Below are 22539 nucleotides of genomic sequence, written 5' to 3' on the forward strand. Positions count from 1 at the left end.
CCGTGAGACTTTCGCCGTGTAGTCTGGGAAAAATGACACCCTAGAGTTCTGAATCTGGATGGCTGGTGCCACTCTAGACGCTTGTAAAATAGCGTCCCGGTCTCTAAAGTTGAAAAGCCTTGCTAGTATTGGCCTCGGCGGGCCTCCTGTCCTCGGCTTCCCCCCTGGCACCCTGTGGGCCCTTTCCACAGAGAAGAAATGAGAAAGTCCTTTGGGCTGGAGTTGATTCTTGATCATATCCTCCACGTAGAGGTCCATAGCTCCTTAGGTTCAGACTCCGGCACACCTAAAATTCTGACGTTATTTCTCCGAGAGCGCCCTTCCTGATCATCCAGCTTTTCTCTGAGTGTTTTGTTGTCCGCTTGCAATTTACCCATTGCGATTTGTAGCTCAGAGACATCTTCAACTAAGGATTTGGTAACCACTTCGACTTGTTTTACTCTTTCGTTCATCTTCTGGAGATCTGCGCATATCAGGGTAACTTCGGTCGCCGTCGCCCCCACCGTCTCCTGTACCTGAGCCAATGCCGCCAGGACATCGTCCAACGTTGCTTTCTTGGACCCCTCAGCGTCCGCCGTTTTCCCGGTGGGCTTGCGTTGTTCCTGCGGGGGTGTCTGTTTATCAAAGGCGAATTTATCTAATTTGGCCTGGGTGGAGCTGTGTCTGGGGCCCCTGTTCGCCATGTTGTGCAACCCGGGATCGTTATAGTCACCAACAGAAGCCCGCTGTATATTCAGGGAGAAGGACCCTGCTCGCGTCTCCCGGTTGTTATTTGCGTTCCAATTGCGTCAGCCCCACTGTATGGAGTGACACCGGCCGTTGCACTTGTGGGTTTATCTGCTGATTCGCCCGCCGTGGGCGGTGCGCGTTCGGGCCGGGTCCTCTGCAGATCTCTCGCAGCCGGGGTATTTCCACTGCCCCTCTCCCGGCGTTAAGTGTGATGCACCTGGGTCATGCCTCGGAGCACTAAGCCTTTTGGCCACACGAGGGTATACAGTTCAATATCCGTGCCCAAGCGCACCCTCGGTGCCTGCCCTTATCGTCCCGCAGCGTGAATGTGTTCTGCCGGTCCAGAGCACTCCCAGTCAAATCCGCCGGTAAGCCATTTACTGTGCCCGGTGTTGCCTCCTCTCCTGTAAGGGGGGGGGAGCCCCGCGGTCCACCGGCTCGCCGTGCCCCGTTGAGGATGTGTCACAGAGGTCCGCGGGGATCGCAAATCACCCCCCCCCCCCCCCCCACTCTTCTCGCCCCTCTCCCAGCCGCCTCGCTTCAGGGGTCTCTGCCCAGGGGTCCAGCGCTGACCTGATCGTGTTACTATAACCGGAGTCAATCTGCCGTCCAAGATTGCGGTCCCGTCCTCGAGTCGCGGCTACTTCGTGAAGGCTCGCCCTCTGGTATCGGGGCCGCCTCTGCAAGCCCGTCTTCTTGAATTAGAGGCTTTCCAAGTCTTTCTGAAGGTCCGGTCGGGGGACCGGCGCTTCCGGCCAGTGTCATCTGCCGATGTTGTACTTCCGCCCGGATTCCGTCTGCCGGCTAGTCCGCTGTGCTGGGGAGGACAGCAGGCCCCTCCTCTCTCCTAACCGTTACGTCGACTGCCGGGCCTCCGCTGCCTCAAAACTGCTCTGGTAGGTGTCGCACGGTCTCCAGACCCAGTCCGCCCGACTGGATAATGATTCACGGATATTACCTCCGGTTTAACGCGGGATGCCGCCTTACTGTGGGAGCCTTTCTGCGGTGCTGTCGCCATCGGTGGCTGCTAGTCACGCCCCAGATCTTTATCATTTTAATGTATTTTATTCATTCACTGCACTTAATTTATATTGTAATGGTATTAATTAATCTAACAACAAAGTTAACTACTACTACAATCCGAAGCACCCTAAATAACTCAAGATAAATCAAACATCAGAAAGAGCTCTTCTGGCTGCTAGACAGTTCAGTTGTGTAGGTTTGGGTTTCACTTAAACCTTGGAGAACCTTCCCTTGGTCATAGTTTACAGCACACCGTGGCGGAGCATCTTTCCCATCAACAATCACCTACATAACGGCCTCTTTATATTTACCTAGAATTAGCCATCACTTGCAGTTTTACTCCTTCACCCCGTAGATCATAAAATATCAGTTTCATGCCAGATTCTCTTTTTGCGTGGATTCGACCTGGAAACAAAAGAAGTCCATTAAATATGGGGACATCCTGGAACAATGTGCTCATCTCCTTCGTGCTTTGCAGTGGGGAACAACCCACCTTATCAATACTGAAAATAAACCAAATTCCCTTCCTACCTGCTGAAGGCAGCGGGTGACCCTTAAGAAGTCACATTTAAAACTCTGAGTGCTCAGTGATTAACCAAAACCATACTTCTGCTTCGTTGTAGCACGACACCCATGAAACTCCTTCAGAACACCCTCAATACAAGTAGGCTATATCTTGCTAAGATAACTGCACACTTGCTATGGATTCTACTCGTTAACCTAAAAAAGGGCCACTGTATTTAATCCTCCACAATGGAATCATTATTCCGAAACTGCTCCAGAGTAGTGTCCGTCAGAAATAACCCCTTGAACCCTTTATTTATTTTATTGTCACAAGGGAATTTGTCATAAATTATTATACCATTTACCCCATCTAACAAGGAGAAGACAATTAAAGCACTATGCCTTTCCTTCAAACCACATGCTGAAATGAAGTCACAATTGCATTCCTGGTCAACCATCAGGAATTACCAGGGAAAAATGGATATGGGTTCCAGTACTTTCTCGTGTTCTCAGTGGGGACGTGTTATGTGACTTTTAGTCTGGAGTGCATGCTTGTACCTTCATTCATTTCAGAATATTCTTAGGTCAAAGCAGTGAAAGTACCACTTTGGTGGCCTTCTTAAGAATACGAGGATGCACCCTTTCTTTGATTGAGCAACTTCTTAACTAGGGGTCAGTCAGCCCTCTGCGTTTTCTCTCTGTTTCCCAAACCAAGCATCTGCACTGTTCCAGCATAAGGTAGCTCTTAGCAAATGTTTCATCTCCATACGGTGCCCTTCCTAGATGCTTCCATTCAAAATATCCTGCACCAGTTTCCTGTGCTGCTGCCCACCTAGCATCTGTCTGGCACCAATCAAGTTTTATTAGTTCTACACTGGCCTTTCCATACTAAACCATGCTCGCACAAATGTTAAATGCATATTTCACGATTTCACTGATAAAATCTGTGATGGTCTTTGTTGCCCTCCTTTGTTGCCCTCCAATAAAGATACAGCGATTTGGAATATAAAAATAGCATTAATATATTAGGCCTCACAAAATATTGAACTCAAAAATAAATATACAGGATGGATGGAGAAATGTTAATATATTAAGAGCTACTTCGCCAAAGCCTCTCCAAGAAAGGTACCAGACTATAGGGAACAAGCCAAGAGCTGTGTTCCTCACTAATTAAATGTTTTCACAAACATCCACAATTTACGACTTAAATGAAGTTGCATTGGTGAATTGCCATAAACTCTCTTGGAGGCTAGTACGGTAGACAGGGCCTGGTTTCACAGAGGACTTTGCTTTTTCATTTTTTCCACAGCAAAAGCTTTTTGTCTGCTTACAATAAATATGTAAACGATTGCAGAAGCAAAATTTGTATTAAAAAATCATAAGGACCTTTCGATACAATGTGTAGCACAAATAGAGAGGATTTTCTCTTCGAATCTAACCTGCAACATTGAGAGTCACGTCAGTGAGGTGGTCTCCCGTCTGCAAGTGGCTGTACTTCTCAATGAATTCTGTGAGTGACAGGTCCACATGGAACTTGTGTGGGTACGGGTCCTCCTTGGTTCCCTTGAGCTGTTGGATTGCTTGCGAACGGATCTTGTAGTATTGCTAGAACCGAGAAAAAATACTTTTCAGACCAGGAACATTTAATAAAGAAAAAATTCCTTAAAGAATAAATTCTACATTTCTAGTCCTAGCGTCCTATAACCAATAGTTATTAACCACTGCAAACCTGTGGCATTTTCAGAAACTGCTTCGGAAGCCTTGCCTTTTAAATTATATTGTACAGTTCGAACCTCAATTGCACAGCCCATCCACTTAGCATCTAACAACCTCCATCTCCAGGGCACCCAACTCTGTCTCAGATCGTTTCTCTCTGCGGTCAGAAGGCCGATAATTGAGGCACAGCAATGGACTAAGGTGGTTGAAAGGAGGGGTGATGTGTGGATAAGCACAGGTAACAAGCATTGGTAATAAGAAAGAAACTACAACATAATTTATTTAACAAATACATTTTTTAAACTACCTCCCAACTCACCTACAGCAGACCAGTGGGAACATTGAACCAACCAGGCAATACTACAATGGGGTTATAGCACAGCTTGCGTCTATGATTTCAGTGAGGCAGATGCAAAGTGCAGATTTATCGAAACGGGTACTAAATGAACGAGATGCAGAGAGTTATGCTTACAGAAATACATTTGGACTAAGTGATACTCTTGCCAAACAGATGTCTCTTAGGAAGATGTAGCTGGAAGTCACAAATGCAGCACATGTTTTGTCTGAACAAGTTAAAGAACGTATGGCTCAGAAGGAGAAATATCCCTGGGTGCACGGACTCTCCTAGCCAAAGTGAGAGGCACCAAAAGATTCATTTTCAAACTCCATATACTTTAAAAATCAAACTGGAAAAAGTTAAGGCTTAAAGAAAAGGTTTACTAAAATGGCAAATGTGCTAATCAGAAAGGGTGTGGATCCTTTACTGACGGAACACGCACAACACTGTGTAAGGATTTACACTTTTCTGTTAGCTACTCAAACCTATCTAATCACTTCCATACAATTCATCGTCAAAGAATTTACAATTGTAGTTTTCTTCAGTCACTCCTACATCAAGACCAGGGTTTTTATAAATCGCGCTACACCTAGAGAAAGAGTGCCCAAAACTATAGAATTCTCCTACACAATTTAATCACATAGTTCTGTATGTTATTTTCAGTAATAAACAGCTTTTGTCTTGTCTGCTCTAAGTAGATATTGAATCAGATGCCTGAACAGCCTCAGACCGAAGCGTTGCAGCAAAATCTAGGTAAACTGTAGAACTGGGAAAAAAAGAAAAAGCTTTATCTAAATGTCTTTTACATGCCTACCAACCGGAGTAATTGCTGGCTTCAAGGATTAATTTCAGTGTCTATGAACCACTTTTTTTTTTAATTCTTTTTATTGAAGTAAGACAATCACATAAACATTGCCGATAAAAATGACTGGTTACTCATATCATCAATATGAACCACTTTTATACTATAACCCGCTAGTCTTTTTAAGGCACAGGCATAATCTTTAAACTGGATGTGGCCAGATTTAAAAATTGGGAGTTTACCATCAACAACTGGAGTGGGTGGCTTTGTTAAATCCATCTTCACCCCTCCCCCAAAGATATGCTTCAGGAAATGAAAGAAAAAAGGAAGGAAATATGTTATTCAGGAACTTGTGTGCTCTCCTCATACAACTGAGCACTCACTCATGGTCCAAAAGAAGCATAGATCGTGGCTTGCTACCTGTTCATTGAAGGTATGCTGCCACTTCACCGGAGGAGTGAATCACTGTACAAATGCAAAAAGTGCACTGCATTTGAATCCTGGGAGTACTTTCCTTGGACCACTACAATGGGGAATAGGGAGCAAATGTCTTAGAGGTCTGCCAAGCAGACCGGAATCTGTTCCTGAACCACAGCACAGCATGTTGATAGCATAGGTGAGAGCCAAATATGCCAACTCTTATTGAGGTAATCTATACTACTATTATAAAGGAAGAACTTTGAACCTTTGAGGCGGGTAAACTCGGGAACCACAGCGCCAATCCACACACCCGATACATTGTTGTAATCGTGAAGGTGTGCAGATGGACATAGGCTATATAAACGTAATAAATATACGTTATTTAAAAAATCTACCAAAAAAAAAGTAGTCCCTTGGAAGAAGCGCCGGCCGCGACGTGCGGGCTGACGTGAGGAGCGCGGGGAGGAACGGCGTCTAGGAGCCCGAGGAGGACCGGCGGACATGGCGCAGGGAGGAGCGGCGGACAGGCGGTGAGGAGCGGCGGACAGGCGGTGAGGAGCGGCGGATGAGAGGTAGGTTATTTATTTATTTTATTTAGGAGTCGTGGAAAAATGAAGCAAAAATGATAATCGTGAGCAAGAGGAAGCAAACGGAGCATTACAAAAGTGAACCAAACAGTGGTTTACAAGAGGAAAAAGTTACGTGTGCAGGTTACAAAACTGTACATCGTGAGCAAGAGGAAGCAAACGGAGCATTACAAAAGTGAGCTAAACGGTGCATTACAGGAGGAAAAAGTTACATGTGCATGTTACAAAAGCGTACAAAGTAAACATAGGAGTATAATACTGCATTACAGGAGGAAAAAGTGACGTGTGCAGGTTACAAAAGCATGCAAAGTAAACATAGAGGTATAATACTGCAATATATGAAGGCTCCGGGGGACCCACGGACAACGTTGGGGCGGGCGGGGGCCCTGAAGCCTAATTGCTCCCGGACAACGTTGGGACGGGCTGCTAGTTACCTATAAATTATTGCTGAATTTAGTAATACACATTTTTCTATAGATCCAGTGTGTGTGTGTGCTCTATTTTTGGCTAATTGGCTTAAACCAATGGTAAAAATAAACCCTCTAGTGTATTGGGAGTTCAAATCTAAAATGGGGAGTGTGCATTAGCAGCAGATGGCAGCAGTGGGGTTAGAGGCTGGCATGGCAACAAAACAAACGTGTCAAGAGCTAAATTAGCCTCTCTCATTGAGGGAGTCAGATTGAAATGGATTTGGATGCTGTCTCTTTAGAACACCAAAGGCTGACGTGACCAGCCTAATAAGTCAAGACACTGATGCGCCGCGATGGTACAAGCATCGGATTGGGTTATTTGTACTTCCTAAATACAGATATCTATATCTCCCGAGGTCAATGGACTGACCAATCTCATCCCTGCAACAGGGAACCTTACATTCCTTTGAGTCAGAATGTTGTAGAAGGCTGTAATACCAGAATGTCAGGTTTTGGTCATAGAGTGGAAATGGAGGGCGGGGATGGGGGCAGGATAGAGCGGTGTATGTTTGTGTAAAGAATGAACAGAGTCCACAGAGGATCAATAGGTTTCTAAAAGATGGTAGTTTGCAGGTTGAATTCATCGTCATTGGATGTGTCACCTGCATGTTCTTTGTTTCAGAATTCCTTCGCCAAAATTGTAGCATTCTGGTGGCCTGAGAAGTCCCTGGATTTTTATCATGCTCTCTGTAATGTGCAAGGGACATGTTGTGCGCGCACGTTCGAAGTGCGATTGATGCATGCTGATTAACGGTGTATAAACATTATTCACATTAGGTTCTTGTACAATCAGTGGCGGCTGGTGACATTTGAAAGTGGTAGGGCGTAAAATTATAGTTGTACCGCACTATGGCGAGCGAGTGTAGCGAGCGAGCCAAAACAACGTACGGGAGGGTAATTTTGAAAAAAGAGTGGGCAAATGATGCTTTTTCAAGCAATCTTAAGGAAGCAGGAAGGTTAATGAAGCAATACAATTGAATTATGTATCATTTAATAAATTGCTGGGTGTTGGATTCTTTTAGGGAGGTTATTACACAGAGGACCACACAGATGTTGAGTGTGTGGCAGAAAAAAGTATGGTTACAGACAGCAAGATGGAGTGTGGAAGAGAAAGCTCACCTGTGCTAACTTTTACAGTGTCCACTGTTTCTGACACCTCACACTATCCACCAATGCCACCTTCACACATGCTGCCCATGAGAGCCAGCTCATCTCTGCCCACCAGTGCCAGCTTCACACTGTCCTCAAGCACCTTACATTGCTCACCATTGCTTGCTTGTTGGAATTCAGAATGCTGTGAACTGTCATATGAGGCCTCTTTGAGACGCCACTGAATGAGAAAGGGAAGGAAGATGCCATATACACCTTTAAAAATTAAAAACTGTTACCATGTTTGAAATGCCTAGAATACTATCAGCCAGTTTTAGGGTGAAAGTGCTTTAACTGTGTTCCTGTCCCAGTTTTTTTGACAAGAGTGATCTACCCCATTAACAGCTCTGTTGTTCCGAGTCTTTAGAGTTTAGTGACTTTAAATACTAAATACTCCTACACAGATCTGTGTGTAGCCTGCAGGCCCCATGTTCTAATCTCAGTCGACATCTTAGTGGGTAAATGCACCTGCTGCAGAGATTTGTGTTGTGTACAACATATGGGTCAGAGGTTCCAAATACAAGGAGACAGATCAGTGGGTTGATGCACCTACGGCTCTGGGTCCAGTTGTTAACTAGACCGACAACTCTCACCCCGTGAGCACTGCACCCCAAGAGCCCTAAGGTTAAAGGAGAAAATGCAACCAATGAACAGATCACTTTTAAAGTTCACATCGGTTACACCACAGGCCACTTCAAGCTCCAGTCACCTAAGCCCTGCCCCTGCATTTTAAAGTTGTGTTACATTTGCTACCGTTGGCATATGTCCTGCAGGCTGCATTCTCCTTATGATATGATGCTCAGGGTGTTACACCACTTCCACACTAAACAACTGAGCAGCTGAAACACTGCATCGGTCCTTGTCAAGGCAAAGGCATCATTCCACTTAAGATAAACCCATCTCAAGTAAGCACAATCATACATAGAGGAATATCGTAGCGCTAGAAAAACCGATAAGCCATATACAAATTGCTACCTACACACACATAAAAATTCCAAGCATTTTTTCTTTTTTAAACCGGCTTCATGATGTGAAATTACATTTCTGGGGAAGGACTCGCAGACAGCCAGGTGCTCCATCTGCTTCTAGTTTCTGGCTTTTCATTATTTCAGCTCCAAGCTACAGTCAGAAGGCCAATATTTATTTAATGTCGCCAGTGAGAGAACGGATTAGATGGAGGGTAGGGTGGGTAAGTGCATTAAGGGAAAATGAGACAGCGTGGGAGACCGGGCAGTTTTCCTTAGACACGGGACCATGCAGTGGGGTCAAGACACAGGGTCCTATTACCACACAAAGTGTTAAAGTCCGAGCAGAGAATTTCATCTCTCTCTGGATGCGCTTTACTCCCATTTTTACAATTCACAAACATTTAAATTAGCGTGCCTGGAAGTCTGCGCCAGGCGCTGGCACCCATACCACTGTGAATGTTGTGTATCTGTTTTTGAGGGCTCGCACTGCCCTGCAGCAGAATTCTCCACAGTCCACAGTGCTTACTTACAGACCGAGGGAATGGAGCGATGTGTCCTAATAAAAGTAAGAAAAAAGTGTATGAAAGTAAAACAAAATAGAACCGTGGTTTGTTATGCTTTGTTTGAAACCAACACCACGAGAGACTATTTAAACAGGAACTGAATGTACTGTTGGCGTTAGGTTCTGTCAACTATGCAAATTACTTCACAAAAAAACCCAAAACAGACAGCTCTGTGAGGCCGTAATAATGCCACTAAAGCGCTATACAAAACTCTGCATTCATATGTGCATCCAGGGGTGTATCTGCCAGTATTTTGCCTTCTTCCTGTATCTGTGTAAAGGACACAACTTTACCAGCAAGTACAGCTGAGCCTCTCATCCTTCTGAGGTGGATAAATGGGTATCCGTGAGTTAGTGAATGAACGCTTCTATTCACAGTGCTGACAATGGTAAAATCAGTGTTCTAATAAACACAGGCTATTATATATTTGTTGTTACACGCATGTTCGTGTGTTTCATGTGCATAGCATGTCCCTGCCAGGAGGCAGCAGGGGCTGGGGTGAAGGGACGGGGGGAGATCTCATTTAGGGTCTGGCACTGGCGGGGACCCGGCGGTACACAGTTAATAAAAATGGAAATTATGACATTGCGAGGGAAGAGCGGGAGGAGGGGGATGGCTAAGGCCCGCAGAATCAAAGCAATAATAAAGGAAACAATCATCTTATCTCCACTCCCACTGAAGGAAAGCCAAACCTGTGTGACCTGACTTGTGCGTCTCCCCACTCTGTCGATGCAAACGCAGCTTTCTACCAAGAGAGATTTTCCCGCCTTCTCAGGAATCCAGGCCCCTACCAGAAGCTTTAATTATTCCACAATCATGCCCCTGCAGAGTGCAGAGTAGACCCCATGAAATATGGCTCAGGGGGATTGGAAGTCTGTGGTTTGGGGGAGCAGGAGGGAGGACAGGCATTTTGGTGAGAGGTCAGCGCAATCCTACGGCACTAAACGCTCCCTTCCCTTGTATTTTAAGTTGCCCGTCCCTTTCTTCTTTTGTGACTGGTGATGAATGAGTAATTTAATTTCTATAAGCCAGGATATATTAGGGGCTCTCATTTGCAGTACTCGTGGCCGGCATTACGGGCGGGTGGGGGGAGGGGGTGTAAATACTCGTCGCACCGCGGAGGGGAGGGGGGGAGGCGGGAGGGGTTTAAGGGAAAAATATATAATATATAAAAATAAAAGTTTTACCGTACCGCTTTTGGACTCCGGACTCCCGCCGTCCTCTGTTTTGAATTCCTCAGTGCTGTAATCGTCATCAGGTAGGCGGCAGGCAGACAGCCTCCCAGTCAGCCACCCACGCACGCACGGCAGCAAAACCATCCTCTTGCTCGTTAACTCAGCCAATCCTGGCGCAGCATAACATCGCCACTGCGCCAGGATTGCCTAACGAGCAGGGCTAATACTGCCCATAATGAGACCCGGCTCCCCCGGGTCTCTGCCTGTGTCACGGCTGGGGGAGGAGGAGGAGGGAAGGGGCTATTGTGTGTGTGCGCATGCGTGGGCAAGTCAAAAAAAATGGCTTGTCCTAAATGCGGCCACACACTGCTGCCTGCCAAGCTGATAACAGTGAATCACACGCTGCCAGCCTGCCACTCACTGCCGCAGGCCCGCCCCCCACACCTTCCGCGATGACGTCCTGATTTGTGTCTCCGGTCCGGTCCGGCCTCAATTATGTCAGACTGTCGGCTATCAAGTGCGCTCATAATTTTACTTTTTTCACTTTTTGCAGTCTGTCAGAGACACTTGACAACAGCAGTGACGGTAGTCCATGGCTAGTGGGGCAACGCCCCAACGGACGAGCCGCCACTGTGTACAATGGGATTAGTAAGTGGGTGTGCTGTGCACTCACGGCAGCAAACTGGGATGCCTAGGTAGCAGATAGTGTGCCAGGACTAAATTATTTTTATTGAAAACTTTGCACACACTCACTGGTAGCGCACTTCATGACAAATGCTGATGTGTGCAAGTTGTATACACTATGAGGTTTGCATATAATGTATATGGACACAAAAGTGTCCTGTACATGCACACTGTATTGCGTGCATTCCCAAAAGCTACATATTTTGTTGCATGCTTTTTATTTTGAGTTGTGTTTCATTAGTAGTGTTTCCTGGGCTGAGCAATTTGAAATCTGCACCCCAAAAAGCATTGGGCAATAGTGACAGATGCAGGGGAGCAGGTTCAGATCATGGGAGTCTAGTTGGAGAACGCCTTTTGCGCTCCCTTGTCTTGATCTGATGGTGTCCTAACTGTGGTTGCACCGAGCACCTCCAGAGGTGGTAAGCTTGTCAGCCAGATAGGCAGGATGCCAGTCATCCTTATTAGCTCATCTTGAAGGTGATGGATGCTAACAAGGGGAGCCCGTCGATTTCCATCAATGTGGAGGTGGCATGTGACATTTCTTAAGGCCTTGATGGGGGATAAGGTCTAGGATAAGGTAAATATCTATACTAACTCTATTTTATACTTACAACTAATGGAGGAACTTATATAATCTAACCAACTGGGCACCAGACAACCTAGGACTACCCTCCTGATTTACCATGGGACTATTTAGAGTTTTCTGTATTTAACGAAGCGAGAATGAGATGCTCCATGTTACATGTTTCACTTGGGAGCACAACCTTCATAAAATGATGCCACGTTGTAACCGTTATAAACATGCCCATCTTGGGTAACAACAAATGTGATTATTCCGAGGCATTTCTGCAAGATTCATTAAAATAATACATGTGCCAACATTTCTAAAAGTAGCTGGTCTTTATAATTCAGGAAATATTACACATTTTAACACAAGACCTGGGAAAAGGTGCATGCAAGTCAAAAGCAAAATTGGTTTTATGAAGTGGCTACTCGTTTGCTAAAAACGTAAAGAAACAGAGCGTTTGTTCCAGACTTTTGAGACCCATTTACCATAGGGTCAGGAAAATGCCATAATATGCTTAATGCTCACATTAGGGTCAAGGCTTTCCTCTTCAGACAACAGTCCATCTTCAGCAGGTTGACCTCCAGGCGCCACTGGGTGCTTCTCTGCCGGTTCCTTCTGCTTTGCTTCTTTTTCCGCTGCCTTCTTCTCTGCTTTTAAGCGCCTCTTCAGCTCGCTGCAGAACAACAAAGGAAATAATCACAGAACTGCAACAAACAACCTCTCCATCAATGTATTCTCTGCAAGACTTTAGATTATCCTGGCCTCAATTCAGCTTACCCAAACCAAAGTGCACAAGCGCTATGCCGTTTCCCCAAAAATAGTCAAGGTCAATATGGTTTCACAACCAACCCTGTATGGCTTCAGAGGCACACAAACCACACTGAAAGATAAGAAACTGAAAAAGGAAGTGAGACCTAAGATTCAGTCTGTCTAAAAGCACAGTCAGCACAAACCGCTCTATCAGGGACCATAAAGAAAAACATCTGCATGGTCACACAAGCACCATCCCTTAAAAGAGTTGCATGCACATGGACCGCGATCATTTCGATCCTATTGACATTTCCCAGAACCTAGTATTCTATCCAGCAAAGCTGAACTCTCCACTGTGATAATATAGTGCCAGTGGTCAGCAAATCCTTTGTGTGGGCACATAACAAATTTTGACCGTTTAGTCTGGTCTGGAACGTAAGGGTTAAGAAACAGAATGCTAGAAATTAAATTTAAAAAGACATTTCCAATTCAAAAAGTAAACATGGAAGACTAGAAAACAGAACAAAAAGTAACCAGCGCCGACGAGTCTACAGAAGACATGCTGGTAGAAACAAGAGCAGAGCATCGGAATTTCTTTTATGTCAGGTGATGTGACATGCTACTTGATCACTTCAGAAGATGCAGGTCACCAATTGACAACTAGGAGTTGTGGTGCTCAAAGAAAGAGGAGGAGGAGTAAAAATGAAATGGTGGCAAGCCAAGAAAAAAAAGCTACAGAGAGGACAAAGGAGTAGAAGCTCAAATGCCTGTCACTGCTCCCCCTCACCAGCATCATCATTTTGAGGTCTCAGAATCAGATGCTAAGACAGAGTGTGCCAACCTTTTGTAGATCCAGTAAGAACACCCGTGGGATCCTTGAATATCAGCACGGATGTATGGGCCACAACAGCAGGACACGATCACTTGCATGCTAGGAAAAGCCAGAGGCTTGGAAAGAACATATGTCAAGTGCCAACCCAACAGTAAAGTTGAACAAGAGTGACATTAGCCAGACAAGATCAGAGGCAGAGATATGGTCATAACTCTGTTGTCCCATACACGACTGACAAGCCACCAGTACTGCAGAACCGAACCAGAGCAAAGTTGAGTGGGGGCTGTTGCCAAAGCACTGGGTGCTTATCCAAGACACAGTCAGAAAAATGCCCAGATGAAAAGCGCCGCAAGTCCCAAACACATGATCGAAAGGGTCACAGGACTGTAGCAGCAAAAGACAGCCAACAAATAGGCTGCAGGAACAAAAGCATTACAGGAATTGTCTAAGAAAAGCTCCAGGCGGGGGGCGTGGCTGGCGGCCGAACATGGCGGCAGCATAGAGGACTAGCTCCGGCGGGGAAGAGACCTCTCCATCTATCCGCACGATAATCCGTGACTATTTGTTACCTCCAACGGCGGCACCGAACGCCCGGGACCGGGCGGGACTGGTGGCAGGTCTCCAGACGATAATCGAACATTGTATGCCGGAGTTATCGTCGAAAGTTGAATCGACCGGAGCCTAGGCCCACCTCCGGGCCCTCAAGTGCTAGCTGAATCCGACCGGAAGTGCAGCCGGCCTGGCAGCCGCAGACAGGAAGTGGTCGGTGCAAGAGCCCCACGCCCAGTAACGGTCCTGTCCTGCGTCATTCGACTCGCTCTCTCCAGCGACGTCTCATTGGAAGGGCGGCCGCACACTACCGAAGCCACCGACCATAATTTGCCCGACAGTCCGTGCAGGAGTCTACCTTTTAACGACGGAGGTCCTTCATCCGGCACCGGGAGCAGCGCGGCAACTGCCCGTCTACCTGGCACCCCACCGGACCGACGAACTGTATTCCCTCCGTGACCGAACGATGGCCGGGAAAGGTGTGAAAGGCGGCACAACCCAGACTCGTATTGACCGCTTCACCAACGACAGGACCGCTTCCCCTCCGGCGGAGGGAAAAACTCCCCCTGTGGAACCAGGCGAATCCGGGGGGCCGAAGAAGGCGACACTGGACGATATCATGAAGGCTCTCACACAGGTCCAGGCAACGGCGGGCTGCATCTCAACAGAAATCACCCTAATCCGCGCTGACTTTCATAAAATGGCGGAAAAGGTGGGCTCTCTGGAGCTCGTCACGAAGTCGCTGGTGGAGGATGTCTCAGAACTGCAGACGGCCATGGAAGCGGTCATGGCCGAAAACAAGCACCTTAAGGACAAGCTCGACGACCAGGAGGGCCGCTCCAGGCGGAACAATGTACGCATTCTTGGCGTTCCGGAGTCAGAAGGTGTGAGGGCTACGGATCTTTATGTGGAGGAACTCATTAAGACTCATCTCCAACCCAAGGGCCTGTCGGCCTTCTTTTCTGTGGAGCGAGCCCATAGAGTCCCGGGTGGTCAACCGAAACCAGGGGCCACGCCGCGGCCGATCCTAGCGAGACTTTTCAACTTCCGTGACCGGGACATCATCCTGCAGGCGGCACGTGTCTCGCCGCCGGTGAAAATCCTAAACTCAACGGTAGCTTTCTTCCCGGATTACACGGCGGAAGTGGCCAGGCGGCGAAAGACATTCTTGGATATTAAAAGAGAACTTAGGAAACGGGACCTCCCATATTCTATGATCTTCCCAGCCAGGCTGCGGGTGGTGGCGGAAAACAGGACATGGTTTTTTGATGACCCAAGCACTGCGCGAGACTGGCTGGACAGCTGGCGTCCGGCTTCTCACTCTCGTCGCCCTGGACGGACTAAGACCGGCTCGCCTCACTCTGATTCCACCGCTGCAGGGGCCGAGGGTACGAACAGTGGCAGAAGCTCTCCGATACGAGATGAAACTGCTTTGAGTCTGGAGGTGGACCCTTGAACACATGTGTGCACTGTAAAAGTTTGGTACTGTGGCTGGAACCGTCATGGACACTGGGCCGAGGGCCTCCGTGGAGGGAATGAGGGGCCGCTGATTCCGGAGCGCTCCTCACCCCCAACGAGCAAGTAACTGTGTGTTTTCTTTGGGGTGGGATGAAGCACTCTGCTAGATTGGGGTGGCGGGCAGTTTGGAGTCCGTGTAGCAGGGAAGCAGGGAGGGTGGGGTTGTTGGGAATGGGGGGGTTGTGTTGGTTGTTTAGTTTGAAATGTTTGGCTCAACTTCTTGTCTTGGAATTGCTAGTGTTCACACTTGACCGTATTCCTTACACCGGGTATATTGCCTCTGCTCCTCGATCACTGTATCGGTGCACTCACACGCTTAGTCGCACTGGCTTGGGGTTCTTCCTATCTGTTATGCCTCCGCCCCGCCCTCTAGGGCACTCAACTGTACGACTGACCACAATATGGCGGATCCCCCGCGACCTGCTGTAGTAACGCATGACACTGGGGTGGGGGCGGTACCGCCGCTTCGGGTAGTATCCTGGAATGTGCGGGGGTTGGGTGATAAAGTGAAGAGAGGGCTGGTCCTGCAATGTATTAAGAGACTGAACTGTGATATCGCCCTCCTCCAAGAAACACATTTAGTGGGGGTTGCCTCCAAAGCCCTAGATAGGAGAGGATACCGCATGCTGATACACTCAGACTTTACTTCGGGATCCCGGGGTACGGGGATATGGGTAAAAAGGACGTCACGATTCATTCACCACTCCACAAAAACAGATCATCATGGCCGCTTCGCGGCGGTGTGTGGACAATGGGAGGGCGTGCCCATCAACGTGGTGTCTGCGTACATCCCGCCGGCGCTACATTCATCGGCACTTCCGGCCCTGGGTAAATTTCTTTTGGAACTCCCGGAAGGGGATTTGTTAGTGGGCGGAGATTTCAATGCATTGGCTGATTCTGATATGGACAGGTTCCCGGCTCGCCCCCTCCCTACTGGCCCAACGAAATTCAGGGACTTCTTAGAGGCACAGGGTCTGGTAGACATTTGGAGGCAGCTTCACCCTACTGATCGCCACTATTCATACTATTCCTCCACCCATGCTTGCCTGTCGCGCATAGACTATTTCCTCACACTGGGGGGCGGTAAACTCACTTTTGACAAAGTACACATCGCACCACGGGGTATTTCAGATCACTCTCCCCTGCTCGCTACCCTGTCCCGCTCTGCCACGGCCCGCACGCGTCTCTTTCCCATCTACCCCAGCTATCTTAAAACTCCCCCAATCCGAAAATCCCTTAAAACTGCCACTAAACTTTACTTCCAGGAGAACTCCGGGTCGGTGTCCTCGCCGACGATTCTCTGGGAAGCATACAAGACGGTGCTCAGGGGCCAGGCCATTTCGACCATAGCCGACCATAAGCGCAAACAAAAACTGGAAATGGTCGAACTGGAACTGCAATTGGAACAGGCAAATGCGACTCACATGGCCACACCGTCAGAAGCCACCAGGCACGCGCTGACTCTCTGCCAACAAAAACATGACGACTTTCTCCGCCGTAGGGTGTTAGAGCGGATCGAATCAACGGCATGCAGAGTTTATGATGCAGGCGACAAAGCCAACAAGTTGCTGGCTTGGTTGGACAAAAAGCGGGATGGAGGAAGGCATATCCTGCAGTTGCAAGACCACACGGGGACGCTTCACACGCACCCTCCCAAGATAGTTGACCTCCTGGCAGACCACTTTCAATCAGTTTACACCCCAGAAGTGGTGGTCACGCCGGAACAGGCGGAACTGGCGCTCCAAGAGATTGAGGTGGAGGGGCTAACGCCGGAGGCGCAAACCGAGCTGGAAGCGGATCTCACAGTGGAGGAACTCCGTATGGCGATAGGCGCACTGCACACGGGCAGAGCGCTGGGCCCAAACGGGATCCCGATCGAATGGTTCCAAACGATGTCCGACACACTGGGCCCACCGCTACTGGCCATGTTCGAGAACTGTCGTGAGTCAGGAACGCTGCCATCGGATCAGCGCCTGGCAACGATAGTTGCTATCCCAAAACCTGAGAAACCTCCAGAATGTTGTGCATCCTACCGCCCGATCTCGCTACTCAATGCAGAGGCGAAGATCCTGGCGAAGGTGATCGCTAATCGACTGACCCCACACCTTGGCCAGCTGATCCACCCGGACCAGTCCGGCTTTATGCCTCACAGGAGTACAGCATTAAATCTCCGTAGAGTACACGGCGCGTTGGCGCGTGCACACTCTTTGACAGAACCAGCAGCCATCTTGTCGCTGGACGCCAGGATGGCCTTCGACATGGTGGAGTGGCATTACCTGTTCGCAGTCCTGCACCGGATGGGCTTCGGTCCGAAGTTCCTATCCTGGGTCCGACTACTCTACACAGGCCCAGTAGCTCACGTAGCGGCCAATGGCCATATCTCCCGTGCGATCTCTTTGGCGCGTGGAACCCGCCAGGGCTGCCCCCTCTCCCCATTGCTGTTCGCGTTGGTCCTTGAACCCCTCGCGATCGTCCTCAGAACGACACCACTGTTGAAGGGCATCAGGTGGACGGAGACCTGGGAAGATAGAATATCATTGTATGCGGATGATATGCTGGTGTACGTATCAGCACCCGAACGGAGTGTCCCGATTTTACTGGCGCTTTGTGACAAACACGGTGCGGCCTCTGGTTACACCATTAACTGGACGAAATCGGTCCTTTATGTACTGAAGGGCCCTCGACCAGTCCTCCCGGAACATTGTCCGTTGGTGGTGACAGATGTTTCCTTCAAATATTTGGGTATCCATGTCACTAACGATATGACCGTCTTCACCAATCGAAATCTGGCGCCCCCCCTCCTCCGTTTGAAGGCAGACGTGCGGCACTGGTCGTCCCTGCCGCTCACACTTTTAGGCCGCGCCGCGCTGTTCAAAATGATGGCGCTCCCGCGCCTCCTATATGTCTTTGAGAATGCGCCTGTCCTGATTCCGCCCTCTTACTTCCAGAAAATTACCGCGATGGTTACCACTCTACTTTGGGGTGAGCGTCCCCCAAGGATAGCGCACCTCAAACTGAACCGCGGCTGGTACGATGGTGGCATTGCACTGCCGAACGTACAGCTTTATTATTGGGCATCCCAACTTAAGGTACTTAACCAATGGATCCATGCACCACACACTGACCCGGCGTACATGGCGGACAGGGCCCAACTCGGGACACAGAGTCTCCTGGCCCCCCTCTATAACCACAGTCTACTCAAGAACCTGATTGGCCCCACTAAACACACAATTACCCTATGGTACAGGGCACTCACCAAGCTACAGTGGAAGGGAGTCATTACGAAGCTTACCCCGCTCTGGGACACAAAAAAACTGGGCTGCCTGAGGACCAGTAAAGGGTTCACCCAATGGGACAATATAGGCATTTCTACAGTGGGGGACCTCTGGACGTCCACTGGGGTGATACCATTCGAGCAACTCCAACAACAATATGAGCTGGGCCCCACGGAAACATATAGGTACGTCCAAATCAGGCACGCTCTCCTGGCGGTGTTGGAGCCGGGAACCACAATCCCGGAATCCTCGCCCCTAGAAGACCGGCTCCTCACGGATTACATGCAAACGAAAGCCACCTCACTCACCTACCGTAAATTACTGAACAATCTCTCTGACCCCCTACAGACCCTGCGAGAAAAATGGGAGGATGAGTTGGGCGCTATGGATGAGACGGACTGGAACGCTGCTGTGGCATCCCCGAGAGAGGCTGGGGTTTCCGCCAGGTTCAGACTCATACAACTGAAAATACTGCACAGAACATACTACACTAGGACCACCCTACACAAAATGCACAGGGCTGACTCCCCTCGTTGTCTTAGAGGATGTGGGGAGGATGGCACACTATTGCACACGTTGTGGGGCTGCCCTCTCATTGCCCGGTACTGGCAACAGGTCATGCGCACGATTTCCCAGGCCCTTGACACCTCCCTCACACCCGAACCGCGCCTCTGTCTTCTGAATGTTTGGGAGGGCACTGATCTTAACCTCAGACAACAGCAGTGGGTTACAATTGGAACGATGATGGCTAAGCGTGATATGGCACAGAGGTGGGGGATGGCTGAGTTACCTACCTTGTCGATATGGTGTCAAAATATGGACAAACTGATGTTAACTGAACGAACTGTCTACAAATTGAGAGCGAACCCAAAGAAATGGAACAGGGTGTGGGAGGCCTGGAATAGATATAGGGGGGACCTGTGCGACCCGCTTCAGGAGGCTGAAGACGAGGACTCGGAAGATGAGGAGGAGATGATTGGCTAACCTATGGGCTGCCACGGGGCAAGACTAAAACGGTACTCATATAATTGGAACTCCTGCTCACGTTCTGCGGGGGGTGGAGGGGTTGGGCCTGGGGTGGGGGGGGTCGGTGTGTTCTACTAGTGTCTTCTGTTCTATATTGCTTCGCATCTAAGCACTATTATTGAGCCAATTTGTTTGGTTTGTTTTTCAACGTTTTATACATGGAACAGTTAACAATAATGCTATTTAAAAAAGTAAAACTTCATAACTCCGATGTTTCTCCTTATGGTCTGCCGTATCATCCTCATCCTTGCTGCCGGACCGGAGGGCTGTCGGCTAAATAGCTGTGTACTACTACGGGACATCCTGTTCTTTTCTCCTGTCATGATTACTGTGTAATTGTCTTGTTGTAAAATGGATGATGAACATCAATAAAAGTTTTTACGCCAAAAAAAAAAAAAAGAAAAGCTCCAGGCAAGGTGTATGAGGCATGGGGAGAGCTATTGAGAGAACAAATAGCAAATTGATTTGGAGCACCAACACGGACATCTGACATTATCGAAGCATGCACAGTAACCACTAGTTAACAAGACACTGACAACTATTATTTAAGGACAGATATTTTGCCATAGCTGGCATAGCACACAAATCAGTATCATGACCAAGCACAAACCGGTATAGGATAAGTATGAGTCTCGGTTATAGGTAAGTATTTAAGAGACACGCCTCCCCCATATGACAGCAATGATTGGCAGTCATGAATAAAAGAGGTTGGTGGAACCGCATGGGGTAATGTAGGTAAGAGGATGAACTGGCACCAACCTTTTTTGACCATGAAGTGCCTTGTCCCTGTAGAGAGAGGGGGAAGTAGAAAGTTGGCAGAGCAGCACATCCTCCTTCTGGCCTCGCTGTGCCCAACCAGCTCGGTGTAGGGACACCCTAAAGAGCCTACAGGCCACCCGGGTCACCATGGCCAGAAGCAAGAGAAGTTTCACAGTCTGGAAAAATTACCTGGGCAAAAAACACAATATGTCAGCTGCAGCCAGGGTACATCAGTGTGCAAGCAGGGCAATGACGGAGCAGATTCCACAAGACATACCGCCACCCCAACCCGACCAGAAGAAAAAACACTAACAGTAGCCAACAATGGACAACATCCCCACTCACCAAAAGAAACAAATTCACTAATTACTGGCCTCACAAAGCCAATTATGGATTTGAGAAACAGTCATGAAGAAAAAAAAAATCACTATAGGCGCAACCCAGCTTCTTTCAATAAGAAAATCCTTCTTTTAAAACTGGACTTTTAAAAGTCTGAGTTGACTCACTGCCGACTGCCAAAGCCTTTCCTATTACCACTGTAGTTTCTCTTCTTTCTGTAATGTTTAATTACTTTTTAAGTGTTAGCAGGTGAATAAAATAGCTCCACAAAAACAAATTACGTCACTTTCCCTGCTCATTCAAACTATCCATTTCTGCCCCAAACTTAAGTACTACTGTACAAGTCTTGGTTCTTTCACATTTAAATGGGGGCAACACAAAGCTAGCTTGAGTTCCAAAACCCCCCACAAGCCCCTTTCAGAAACATTCTGCATCATGCAGTCCGCCTTGCCAAACACCCTAAAACATCAGATGGCCTCACTACTATGAAAGCATGTCAATTGTTTCCGCTTAAAGCCTGAATCCACACCAAAAGAGCTTGCATTAACATTACCTCTACCCAGTTATTTGAAAGGTCAGCACAAGATAAGAGGAGGGCAAGGAAACATTATAAAGCTAATCACATCTGCTCCTTCAAATCCAGAGTGAAGAAATTATTCTGCCGTCAAGGATGACGACTCTGGAGCCATCTCCCAGAGGATCTCAGAACTGGACCCTATCTACTTTCCTTATGAAAAAGTAGCTTATTTATTCAAATCTTCCCTTAAAGGAAGAGGTTACAAGCTAGAAATATGTGGACACCCTAACCCCACTACAAAGAACTCACAATCCAACCAAAGAGGGACTAGCTACAACTGCACGCACAACTCCAGGTAGCAACTTACACTCACCAGTCAACTTGACTCCCCAGTAAGTAACTCACAAGCGCACCAAATAAGGACCAACTAAATCCATCTCACACCCTAGCCTACTACATACCAGTGACCTCACTAACCAACCAGGAAGATACTCATTGATTCATTCCTTAATACTATGAAGGAAGCAAATTGGTAGTCTACTGGCCCACACACCATCTACAAAAATGAAGTGCTCTACACTTCTCAACTACTCAGTATTTTGCCCAGACCACAATGTTCATAAATGATCCAACTAGGTTTCCAAGCACAACCACGGCTTGGCCAATCCCCTCACCCAGAGACCAAGCAATTATTCAGATACAAATTCCTCAACAACTCAAGGTGAACTAGGTTGAAGCGGAGAGCAAAAATTCAAGACCTACAAACTTTATTTTATAATTATTTATAGTGCGCGGGGGGGGGGGAGGGGAGATCTCTCGGCACATGAGTAGCACTCAACTAAAAAAAGCAGCAGAATCTTAGAACATCCAAGTCTTGAGCAGTTTCTTGAATTGAGACAAGTTGGAACATGCACAGATCTCATCAGGGAGACTGTTCCAATGGACGGGGGCTAAATGAGAAAAAGCGTAACCCCCATTTTGGTTTTCCTAATTTGCAGCGTGCAGAGCAGATTGCTAGATCTCAATGGACACATGGTAGATACAGCTCGAGTTTCTCTATGAGGTGAGCAGGGCCCGTCCCCTGAAGGGACTTGAAGACAGTACAGAAAAGCTTGAAAACTGCTCCTTTTCTAATGGGGAGCCAGTGCAGTTGACGTAAGAGGTATAGATGGGGTGCGTACCTGTTTATTAAGGGCAAGACGGGCTGAGCCACCTGCCATTTCGATAATAGGTCTTCCCTGATTCCAACAAGTAGAGAGTTACCATAATCCAGTCTACT

The 22539-nt window shown here is 47.9% G+C and overlaps 1 protein-coding gene across 3 annotated transcripts in view; it reads right to left on the reverse strand.

Annotated features, from left to right (window-relative positions):
* KARS1 (lysyl-tRNA synthetase 1) overlaps positions 1 to 22539 on the reverse strand; it is a 115750-nt gene that overhangs the window by 84192 nt on the left and 9019 nt on the right. For 2 of the 3 annotated variants that reach the window (XM_086945469.1, XM_086945470.1), the window contains exons 2-5: positions 20405 to 20593; positions 12221 to 12368; positions 3696 to 3861; positions 2064 to 2157 (exon numbers count right to left, since the gene is read on the reverse strand). In XM_086945469.1, the coding sequence (XP_086801595.1) occupies positions 2064 to 2157; positions 3696 to 3861; positions 12221 to 12368; positions 20405 to 20553 (557 nt within the window). In that variant the 5' untranslated portion in view covers positions 20554 to 20593. The remainder of the gene's footprint in view (positions 1 to 2063; positions 2158 to 3695; positions 3862 to 12220; positions 12369 to 20404; positions 20594 to 22539) is intronic. The other variant, XM_086945471.1, reaches the window with a different exon arrangement.

Source organism: Lissotriton vulgaris, chromosome 12, assembly GCF_964263255.1.
Source record: "Lissotriton vulgaris chromosome 12, aLisVul1.2, whole genome shotgun sequence".
Taxonomy (NCBI): Eukaryota; Metazoa; Chordata; class Amphibia; order Caudata; family Salamandridae; genus Lissotriton; species Lissotriton vulgaris.